General features: G+C 36.2%; 1 protein-coding gene across 9 annotated transcripts in view; it reads right to left on the bottom strand.

Annotated features, from left to right (window-relative positions):
- The window catches only part of AKAP9 (A-kinase anchoring protein 9), a 165,948-nt gene that overhangs the window by 75,531 nt on the left and 78,183 nt on the right, over window positions 1–12,234 (bottom strand). For 8 of the 9 annotated variants that reach the window (XM_061413402.1, XM_061413397.1, XM_061413403.1 and 5 more), the window contains 4 exons: window positions 5,905–6,255; window positions 4,277–4,501; window positions 3,035–3,175; window positions 2,490–2,593 (listed from right to left, as the gene is read on the bottom strand). In XM_061413402.1, coding sequence (XP_061269386.1) covers window positions 2,490–2,593; window positions 3,035–3,175; window positions 4,277–4,501; window positions 5,905–6,255 — 821 coding nt within the window. The remainder of the gene's footprint in view (window positions 1–2,489; window positions 2,594–3,034; window positions 3,176–4,276; window positions 4,502–5,904; window positions 6,256–12,234) is intronic. The other variant, XM_061413401.1, reaches the window with a different exon arrangement.

Here is a 12,234-nt window from a genome sequence, read left to right as displayed (position 1 = left end):
GTAAGGAAACATTCATTAAAATGTTTAATCTTTTTAAAGCAAACACTAGGTCTACAAAAGAAAAATACACTATAAAACATCTGACTTAAAAAGAAAAACTTCATATGATCCTGTTAAAAATAATATGCAGTAGCACCTACAATGAAGTGCTTTTTGTATTTAAATTATAAAATTTGTTTTCTTCTGAAAAATTTTCATCAGTCAACTTGTTTTTGAAAATATGCAGCATTTTACTGACCTGAAAGAAATCAAATAACTAAAGTTTTTAACTAGTAGCTTCTAAATTAGAAGAAAATTTTTACGGAGATGCAGAAGTTAAGTTTCAAAAAGTGTGCACAATACCTCATCATAAGCAAGTTATTGAGCTGGTAATACTATTCATGGTTACTCTTATATATTTTAACCTTTAAAATATCTTTTTGCATGTTGAACAACATATTCTAAAATAAATTCAAAAATTCCACCAGGAAAAATGTTTGTGTTTCTATAACTTAATGGTGATGATCTATATGGTTAAATTACAAAAATAGGCAGAGACCTGTTTTTAATAAAGGTCTACAGTACAATCTCACTATCTGCCAACACCAGAGGGTTAAAAACCTCAGGCTGCTGATTATTATATCTGCTCCAGAGACAGAAACTTCTCAAGTTACACATACTACACTCATTTCAGTCAGCAGAAGGAACCTATTTTCAACCAAATGGAATTAATAGTGCATCTCCCTCTCTCTTTTTTAACAAGCAACACATTATTATTTAAAAAAATTAGAAAATGCTCCTACCCACCCACCAAAATATCTTAGCACTGAGATAATCATGGTTAACATATTAATGCCTAAGCATTCTAGGCATTTTCCCTCGTCTTTCTCTCTCATAAATATATATACAAAACAAAAATGGGATTATCGTGGACAAAGTGTTTTTTTACAAGCTTTTGTTTGTCTTTAGCACAAACATCTTCATGTGTCAAGAAATATACTTCCATAAATGGTGATTCAGAAGGTTATCTGATTGACCTGAATAACTAAACTCTCTTGTCCTAACAGCTTAATTCAACAAAGGTACAGTGGCGGCAAACTATACATTTCATGCACGTAGAGAAAATAAGAGACTCATGGGAAAGGCCCTCTGCCTGAAGACACTTGCTCTTCAGCTTCTCAGTGCGGGAGAGCACCAACAAACAGGTTAAGGGCTATCTGTTTTCACAGGCACATGACATGACTATTTTAAGACAAGGTAATAAATGGAGCAGTTTCCCTTCAGCATTTGTCAAGTGAAAAAGACAGTTCTATTTTTACACTGAGATCAAGTTCTCTGGTTACCTAAGGAGGGATATTAAAAATAAAACTCTAAATAATTTAGTTAGTAGAAAGTAAGTAAAGGGTTTATTTCTTTAACTTGTTCTCAGGTTTCGTTCAAGCCTCAAACATCCCAGGACTAGGATAATTTGAAAATATTCCCACATAAGAGAAATAATTCAAAATAAAAGGATGGTAAAAAGAAATAAATAGGAATATTCATTTATCAACACTCACTACAAAGATTCCTAAAAAGTAAACACTATAATTTTTAAAATATACCAATTAGAGATAAATAATATAAAATAAACATTGTGTTTATTTTATATTGCCATGGTAACTCTAGTTTTCGTACACTGTCTTTCTTGTTTGAGTTCCATACTGACTGTGTTCCATACTGATGATCCAATGGGGAAGCCAAAATCTTAGGGGCCAAATTCCTCCATGCAAGCTGAGGAAGCAGGTTAGGAGGACACAGAGGGTTGACAATAACAGAAATTGGAAAAGGAGGAAATTAAGTTAGTAGGTATTAATTTTAATTTAAAATTAAAGAAATGCTTTTCATTTGAACAAAACAGATCTTAAAATATTATGCCTAAAATCCTTAATATTAATGTGGGGTAACTATTCTCATTTTTACATGAATCTCTACGAAATCAAAGTTAAGGGAAAGTTTTGTTAACATCGGATCATGAATTTATTCCTCCATAAAGGTGGGATATAGATTAAAAAGTCTCATCTGTTATACAGTAAATGCATCAAAGAAGTTAAATGTATACTATCATATTTAATCATTTAATTTTTTTTCTTGTCATAAACCAGGGGGTGGCTTATACTGAATGCATGTCTGAACAGTGAAGGAATAAACTGACATGTATAATTTTGTTTTTTTAGGATGAAAAATAGCATGTGAACAGAATAAAATTAATCAAGAAAGGTTCAATAACCAGATAACCTCAGCCTTATCATTTATTGAGTTGAGTGCATGCTCAATAGCCAATAAAATTATATACAAGAGATTTTTAAAACTTTGTCTATTTAATGTTAGGAAACTGATCATTCTTTACACATAGAGTACAATGTAGAAATAAAATAGATGTACAAGATAACGATAAAGACAAATAAAGCCTGTAACACCAAAACAACTATTTCAATTCACTTTTCATTGAAAAAAATATGCATTCTGTATACCTTTCATTGGACACAATTTCAGGAGGCACGTCTTCAGGTTTTTTGTCCGATACCTTTTCTTTAAAGGTCTGTTCTTCAACTTCTCCTTGGTTTTCATTTCCATTCTGTTTTAAGTGTGCGTAAAGGTAGGGAGGACAAGACAGAAAGAAAATCTGTCATCTTGGAAACAGCATGTCATTCTTACATTGTTCTAAGGTAAAAAAGCAACCTCTGCGTGCAAAACAGATACTATCTGAAGTAATATTTAACTATATTTTATCAGGAGATTAACATTATCAGAAAACCGCATGCTATAATGTGACAATAAAGCTTGTTTGGTTACTGGGCTGCCTGGTGAAACAACAGTCATTGCTAAATCACTGTCAGATTCGAATTACCTTAAGTGGAACGTAAAGCATCTTGACTCCACCTACCTTCAATGTAAACAATCACAAATATGTTAAGCTCAGACCTATAAAAAACACACTTCACACCAACAACAAAGACACACAGATCCCAGTGCATTGTGGGTCCATTGCTCCTAGGTGGGCCAAAGTCCATACTACCTGTGTTTGCGTACTGCTGTTGCGCAGCTCACAACACAGCTTCTCTCTTCCAGCTAGAGACAGCTGCTTTAGTGCTTCCAGCTCCTCTAAAAGCACCCTCTCTCTCTCTGAAACCAGGTTTTCATTATCTATTGAGGATCTCTAAATAAGAAAAAAGGTCATGAGAGAATATTGTTTGCGATAGAAAGGAAAGGCAGGAATATTAAGCAGATTTTCTTTTAACCCGCTAGAACCAACAGGCCTTGGTTCTACCCTGATTCATATCCCATGATTAGGGGGTTAAAAGCATATATCAAGTTCAATGCAAAATTTGAAACTTAAAAAAAAAAAGTTAATTAGGCCTAAATATTCATGAATTTTTACAGCTTAATTCATATTACTTTAATATGCCAGTTTTGCATTGAAAATTCAGAAGTTTCAAGTCACAAAATGCAATGAAGAAAAGCAAAATTAATTTTTCCAAATGTCTTATGTTCAACTCCCAATTTTCCTATTATTCTATATCTGAAAATTTCAAGAGTTCTCTATTTGTTGTCTTTTGTGTTAGCTTAACTTTTCAAAATAAATTGAATAAATTTGCTTTTATAGGAACTTATACATAAATATTTGCTTTTCTACAATGATTTTGTGAGTATATTACATACAGCAATTGATAAGATTTCAGTTCCCAAATACCAAGGAGTATGTAAATTTAGTCAAGAAAGTGGTTAAGAATATTATGCAAATTTGCATTTCTCAAATCAAGAAGAGATGTTTCCATGGATTAAGTTCCAGAAACATACTACTTCAGATTTCCATTCACAATTAAAAAGACAGATTAAAGATAGATAAAGGTAAACCATGGAGAAGCCAATTGGTAGACTCACAAATCTATAAATCAAAATAGGAAAGCTGAGTATCAACTGCACCTCAGCACAAAGAATTTCCCCAATTGCCAAAGTACTTTTGCCACGTATATACTCAATGGAAAGCCTAAAAACAAAAACCTCAGAACCACTTTTTCAGTGCCTAAATAGGCAGATAAGTCAAATGGTAGAGAGACAGTGCTCTCCAAGGTTGGGTTAGGCACCCTTAACCCCTTAACAAGATCTTAGTCTCCTATACTGGTGGAGTCTGTTCCTGATGTTAAATATTCGTATTCATTCAGATCTCAGCAATAACTCTGACTTTAAAAAAAAAAAAAAAAGCTCTATAAAAACACTGCTTTTTAACTGGGGAGGGAAGGGACTCTTGGTCCCATACCTGAGCTAACTGTTCATTCAGCCTCTTAATCTCTTCTTGCAGCTGCTCCTGGTCTTCTCGCTGTCTCTCCATCTGCCGCATGTGTGCCTGCCTTAAAAGCTCTGTTGCCTGTTGATGTTCCTGGTACTGTCGTACAAGTTCCTGCCTCATATCTTCCAACTGTTCTTCATTTAACATCAGTTGTCTAGAAGCATCCATGCTTGATACCAAAATCTCATCATGGAGCTGTAATAGTTAAAAAAATCCAACTGTAAAACATTTTGTGGAAACCTATCGGCACTGATTTTTTAAAATACATATGAAAATAATTCTAATAGTAACCCCACAAAGCATGTCATTTTAAACTTCACATTATTAAACTAAAACATAAATAATTTAAAACATTTGTCTTTATAATTTCAAACCAATGTGAAGGTAATTATTATTATACATGTTGTTCTCCAAAAGCGAAATAGCTATCAGTTATTTTAGATGTAGTCTAAATCAAAGGGAGGAGAAGAATAAGGAAAGACACTCACGATTCCTCCTATTCGTGATGAATAACTATTATTCCTCTTGACATTTTATGAGGAAATAATATAAATGGAATTCTTCTATTTTAAAATTTAATTTACAAAATGAGAAATTTTATTTCTTTATATTACACAGTGGTCATCAGAGTACTGTAGAGAACTGCTTGATAAGAAACAATCTTCAGTAATGTTTATCTGGAAATAAAAGCCTTATATTCCACCTTCTCAAACTTGTAAGAAGTCAACACCTTATTGGATTTCAACAAGTCCTGAAAAGCTACACTTAAACAAATCATTCTGCCTCGAACAGTTGCTGGCAAGTTAAAGAGGTTTTGCACTTCAAAAAGAGTTGACATTTTATTTGAATATGTCTCTAAAAAGACATAACCTGTCATGAATATGAACAAAAAATTTGAATTATGATAATTTTAAAAGAAGTAGAATTTACTATGTTCTGTCACAGGCACAAGTTGAGGTACAGACCCTCCACTGATGAAAAAGTAAAGGGTATTAGTATATATATAGGAGACTGCTTTAAATTATCTTAAGCGGGCAGCTCTTTCCTTCTGATATTATCCTATTAAGCAAATATTTTATCATACATATTGCCAAATTATAGTATAATAATTTGAACTGACTGAAAATTAACGTGGGTACAACTTACAGTGAGCTTTTACCATGCACAATGTATGTAAGACAAACAGAAATATTATGAATCCGACCGGTTTTATCTAATAATAGTATTAAGCCATTTATTCATACACTTTAAAAGTCACTTTTCCCTGGTGGCTCAGACGGTAAAGCGTCTGCCTACAATGTGGGAGACCTGGGTTCAATCCCTGGGTCAGGAAGGTCTCCTGGAGAAGGAAACGGCAACCCACTCCAGTACTCTTGCCTGGAAAATCCCATGGATGGTTGAACCTGGCAGGCTACAGTCCATGGGGTCGCAAAGAGTCGGACACGACTGAGCAACTTTACTTTCACTTTATAAGTCACAGGTCAAGACTGAACCGAATACTTATCTTCTCCATTAAGCAACATCACTGTTAATATTTTTATAGTGAGAAAAATCACAATTTTTTAAATAAATTTTTATACTCAAGGAAGCGTACTTACAGATTCTCTGACCATAAATGTTCTATCTTTGGAGGACATTTCTTCTGAAATAGTCAGTTCAAAGTCCTTTGATTCCAGTATATCGTCGAGATGATCCTTGCTTGATAACAGAACTTCCTTTCCATCTTCTCCTAACTCCTTACTAAGTGGTTTACATTCTTCTTTAAATTTCCTGTCTGTTGCCTCAAAAGTCTGAAAACCAGCCTGACCTTGTGATAATTTCATTTCATTTAAGTAATGCTCTTGCTGACAGAGAGTAGATGCTTCTGATGATGGAGTATCTTCTTTTTCCCCAGATATTCTAGACAGTTCAGTTTGCTGAGCAAATGCTATACTCATTGACACAATGACCTGAAGAAATAAGGTAATCAAAAAGGATTCAGTTCAAGAAAGGATTAGATCTGTAAATACTAGCAAGAATTAGAAAAGCAAGTTTCCTCTTAAAAACTACATAAACTAGTAAAAAAGATGGCCTCATGCTTTTAAACTAAAAGAAATCTCAGCATAAAGTGATAAGAAGATAAAGATTCTGTTTTATAATGAATCTGATATTAAAGTGTTTTACTGCCTGCCTTTTTAAAATCAATAATGATAAAAAATTCTGCCTTACTATAACAGCAGTAAACATTTGGTACAGAAATTAAAAAGGAAATAAAAGCCCTTATATTTCTCTCCTCCAAGAAAAATCACTATTAACACTTTAGTACATACATTTCCAAATCTTCTTCCTCTTCTTTACATTTAGATATGGATATAAATATAGACAAACATTTTTCTTAGTCATATTCTAATACTATAACCTGTTTTCATAACTATAGTAAGTATCTTTTCAAGTCAAGAAATACATTTCTATATAATTGTAAACGGGTTTAAAGTTTCATATTATACAGATTACTACAAATGTACTTAATCAACTATCTATGTTGGACATTCAGACTAACTCATCCTTAAGGCTGTTTTAAACACCGCTGTGATGAAAGCTTTTTAACCGTGTCATACACATATTCTTTCCAATTTACTTGCAGTAAATTTCCAGCAGTACAGCACCAGGTTTGTGTCATTAGTGAAACTGAGCGAGACCCTGTGGGGCTCCCCGGCATGGAAGCCTTTTTTGTCCCCATTTCCTGTAGGCAAAACTCCAGACTCCATGACCTTCCATGAGTTCCAAAGAGCAGATTCGAACAGTTGTTAGTCAAGGAAGGAGCAGCCAAGAAACAAGCTCAGGCTGGTTAACAGGACCAGAGAAGCTCTTCAAGATAAGGAGACCAACCACCTGAGAAGAGATGAAGGGAGTGCAAGTCCAGCTCACACACCCTCATCTTGTCAGAAACTCCATCCCTGAAACCACTGCTATAAATAGCGTCTCCTGCACTGGCAGCTGGATTCTTTGCCACTGAGCCACCTGGGAAGCCCCACTGCTATAAAACCTCGCGTCAAATCCTCCCAGATTGGGACATACAGCTTTTGAGGGCAGGAGCCTGCTCTGTCTCCCATTGCCTGGCAAAGCAAGACAGCTATCCTTTTCTATTTCACCCAAAACTCTGTCCCTGAGATTTATTAGTGGTATGCAAAGAAGCTGACCTTTTGGCATCATTGGTAAAATGATGATACAATTCAATCTAATCTATTTCACTTTCCACTTCAACTATGATCCTTAATTCCTGCTTATTTTAGTTCCACCCACCATAGGTACCTAGAAATTGTGACCAGCAGCCTTGGCTCTGAGAAGTCTAAGCCTTTGAGAACCAACTATTGTTCAGGCACTAAGTCATGTCTGACTCTTTTCGACTCCATGGACTACAGAATGCCAGGCTCCTCTATCCTCCACTATCTCTTGGCGTTTGCTCAAATTCACGTTCACTCAGTTGGTGACGCTATCTGACCATCTCATCCTCTGCCGCCCTCTTCTCCTTTTGCCTTCAATCCTTCTCAGCATCAGGGTCTTTTAGAATGAGTCAGCTTCTGGCATCAGGTGGCCAAAGTATTGGAGCTTCAGCTTCAGCGTCAGTCCTTCCAATGAAGATTCAGGACTGATTCCTTTAGGATTGACTGGTTTGATCTCCATGCAGTACCAGGGACTCTCAAGAGTCTCCTCCAACACCAGTTTTCAAAAGCATCAGTTCTTCAGTGCTCAAACAAAAATGTGATGAGATGTTAGGTCACAAATGAAATTTTTTAAAAATTGGTCATTATAAAGATCACTTTCTTTTGTATACATATTTAGAATAGAAATGGATAACAAATAATTAAAAGAACCATGTGTTTTGGAAACTAAAAAACCAACCAACCAACCAACCATAAAAACCAAGCCTAGACTAACTACCTTGTAATTCTCTCCTTTCTATTCACCACCATACCATCTAACCAAATTCCACCTGTGTTTACAATTAACTCTGCCTAGTCTGTGTCTGTGCAGCTGAACTTAACTGAGGAGAAAAATGAAAAAACAAGCTGACTGGTCTTACTTTAACATCATAACCACTATCCTTGAAATGAGCCCTTAATAATATGGGCGATTCTACCCAATTTCCCTTGTCGTTTCCATTTCTTATTCCTTCTCTTAGCCCTTTGCTTTCTCCTTAAAGCTCCAACATCATCTCTTCCTTTCTCATTCTCAGTGCTGAGTTCGCTTTTTACTTTACTGAGAAAAACAGAAGTAATCAGAAAAGAACTTCCACAGTCTCCAAATACTTCATCTGAAAACATACCTGAATCATGAGTCAAATATTCTTACCTTCCTTCCTGTTTCAATGAATTAGAACTACCATGCTTCAACCTAATGGCAGCTTTTCAGGAGATCTGCAACTCTTCTCATCTACTCAAGGACACTGCTCCAGCAACTATTCCACTCTCTCTTTAAATCAGCTATTTTTTTCCCCTTCTCTCCTCAATCGCTTCTATCAGCATAGAAACAGGATGTGGTATCTTTCATCTTAAACAAAAACAAAACAGCAACAACAATCTACCACTCGGTTCCCTACATCACTCTTTAGTTAGCACTGTACTTCTCTCCTCTTTAAAAACAACTCAGAATAATTCATTTCTTCATTCTTCTCCTTCACTCTCTCTCAAATCAAATCTAATCAGTTTGTCTCTACCATTCCATCAAATGTGTTCTTGTGAAAGTCACCGATGATTGCACACTGTAAAATCCAAGGGTTAATTTGCAGTTCCAACCTTTCAAGACTTTATCAGAAACACCTGACAAAGTTTAATACATTCTCAATAAATTGTCATCACTGGCTTCTCTGATGCAATCTTTGGTCATGTCCACATATAATGCACCACTTCTTCATTTCCTTTGTTCCTCCTCACTTCTCTGCCCTCAAACAGTGGCCCCCTCTGGGCTCAGTTTCCAGACCCCTTCTCCATTTACACTCACTAGATTAATAGTTTTCAATATTTCTTACTGTAACCATGGTAAACATACACATACAACAAAAATAAAACATTTTATACTGTGACCCAAGTTCTTGTGTGTCTGTTTTATATAACTGAATGTTTCCATTAATATAAAAATCCTGTACCAAACCAAATTTAATTTCATGCCTTAAAAAGAAGTTATAACACCACAGTTTGAAAAACACAACTCTAGATACTACCGTATTTCCATGTCAAGTTTTATCTTACTTCCTGAACTCTAGATTTATACATCCAATCATTTTCTCATCCCTTATATTTACATATTTAATGACTGTTTTTCATTTAATGGATCAAAATTTGAATATTAAGTTACCCACTCCCCTTCAGAAACTACTCCTTTGTATTTGTTTTCATCCTACATCTAACACCTAAGTAACTCCATTCTTCCAGGTGCTTAGATCAAATTACCTGCAGTACTATCTTCCCTTGAAGGGAAAGTCCTTCCCCTCTTTCCCTGTATTTCCTCTTCCTATATCCAGTTACATCTGCTGAGGATATAAATCTGTACCAGGGTTTCACAATATTTCTCCAAATGGAACCCATGAATACAAAGGTCGCAGGACTGAATGAAACCATCCTCCAACTCGGCAATGCTGGCAGTTGGGTAGGTGGCTCCCAAACTCTTGCCAATTCTCCATGGACACCTCTTGGAGACATCCACTGGAAAACTGCTGACTTTCTCTTTTGCATCCTACTTTCTTAAAAGGATCAATCTGTTATCTTCATGATTTACTCTCCCAGTGACATCTGGACTCTCCCCTCATGACAGTTCAAAAGTGAGGTCTTCTGTGATTACCCTATATAAAACAAAAGCACCTCACTCCCCATGGAATCTTCTAGTCTTATTACCTTGGTTCATTTTTCTCTTCATAGTATCTATTACTCTCGTACATTGTCTATTTGCACCAACTAGATAAAAGGTCAGGGCTTCACAGGTGGCTCATTAGGAAAGAATTAGTACAGAACTCGTGGGTTCAATCCCTGGGTTGGGAAGATGTCCCAGAGAAGGAAATGGCAACCCACTCCAGTATTCTTACGGGGGATAGAGAAGTCTAGCGGGCTAGAGTCCATGGGGACACAAGAGTTGGACATGACTTAGTGACCACACAATAACAACAGATGTAAGGTCTACAGGAGCAATGATTTCATCTATTTTTCTTCTGCTATACCCTGCACTCAGAACACTGCTTGGCAGTGAAATGAACTGTTAATGAATGTCTATTTTTCAATAGTACATACCCAAATCACAGGGTGAATCTAATGTTATCTATGTTAGCAATCACTACCTCTACTGCTTTCTTCTTTATACTCTGTGCTTTTAAAACAATGTTTCTCAATATTTTTCTAACTTCTTATAGGGTTGAGCATAACCCCATCTGTTCTGGTGACTAATATAAACAGTATGTCCTATTCTGGGGCTTCACTGGTGGCTCACATAGTACAGAATCTGCCTGCAATGCAGAAGACGTGGGTTTGCTCCCTGGGTCAGGAAGATCCCCTGGAGAAGAGAATGGTTACCCACTCCAGTATTCTTACCTGGAGAATTCCACAGACAGAGGAGCCTGGCAGGCTACAGATCATTCGGTCCCAAGTACAGGACACCACTGAGCAACTTTCATTTTTCATAAACTATTCTAGGATCAACCTGGGCCATGATGTGTTGTTTCTTGGATCACAGTATTGGGTTGGCCAAAAAGTTCATTTGGGATTTTCTGTAACATGTTATGGGAAAAATGAATAAACTTTGTGGCCAATTCAATACCTTGGCTGCCTCTGGAATGGTCTTTATTGACCTGTACTCTAGTAATCTGCTATAAGCTTGATGAATGATGCTTCACAAAACATATTTATATCATCATCATTATCACAGTAGTGAGACTACTTCAAAAGATGTCATTTATGAGTCTTTATTATCTTCTAGGTGTCTTACGGCATCCAGTCCCATCCCTTCATGGCAAATACATGGGAAAACAATGGAAAAAGTGACAGACTTTATTTTCTTGGGCTCCAAAATCACTGCAGATGGTGACTGCAGCCATGAAATTAAAAGACGCTTGCTCCTTGGAAGAAAAACTATGACAAACCAAGACAGCATATTAAAAAGCAGAGACGTTACTTGCTAACAAAGGTCCATATATATAGTTGAAGCTATGGTTTTTCCAGTAGTCATGTATGGATGTGAAAGTTGGACCATAAAGAAGGCTGAGCACCAAAGAATTGCTGTTTTTGAATTGCTGGAGTTGGAGAAGACTCTTCAGAGTCTGTTGGACTGCAAGGAGATCAAACCAGTCAACCCTAAAGGAAATCAATCCTGAATAATCATTGGAAGGACTGATGCTGAGGCTGAAGCTCCAATCCTTTGGCCACCTGATGCAAAGAGCTGACTCACTGGAAAAGACCCTGATGCTGGGAAAGATTGAAGGTAGGAGGAAAGGGGACAGCAAAGGATGAGATGGTTGGATGGCATCTCAGACTCAATGGACATGAGTTTGAGCAAGCTCCAGGAGATGGTGAAGGATAGGAAAGCATGGTGTGCTGCAGTCCATGTGGTGGCAGAGTCAGGCACTATTGAGCAACTGAACAATATAACACAAAATAGGTGCCTTGTATGTATTAGCTCATTGAACCTTCACAAGAATACTATTACTTCTATTATTCTCCTCTTTTAACGTAGAGGGAACTGAGACTGACTGGTTAAGTAACTTTCCTAAGAGTGCAAATCTAATCCTATCCCAAACCTCATATTATTAACTGCTATACTAGGATGCCCTGCTACAAACACTTCACTTGAGAAATTTATGTAAGAGGTAAGTAAAAGAGAAAACCTTGCAATTCTCTAAAAGAACCAGATAGTGAGAACTGTATAAAAGTGATGGTGCTTCACTTTTTTTTTTTAAGGTTTTTTTG

Source organism: Bos javanicus, chromosome 4 (assembly GCF_032452875.1).
Source record: "Bos javanicus breed banteng chromosome 4, ARS-OSU_banteng_1.0, whole genome shotgun sequence".
Classification (NCBI taxonomy): Eukaryota; Metazoa; Chordata; class Mammalia; order Artiodactyla; family Bovidae; genus Bos; species Bos javanicus.
This window is presented reverse-complemented; position numbering and strand designations above follow the sequence as displayed.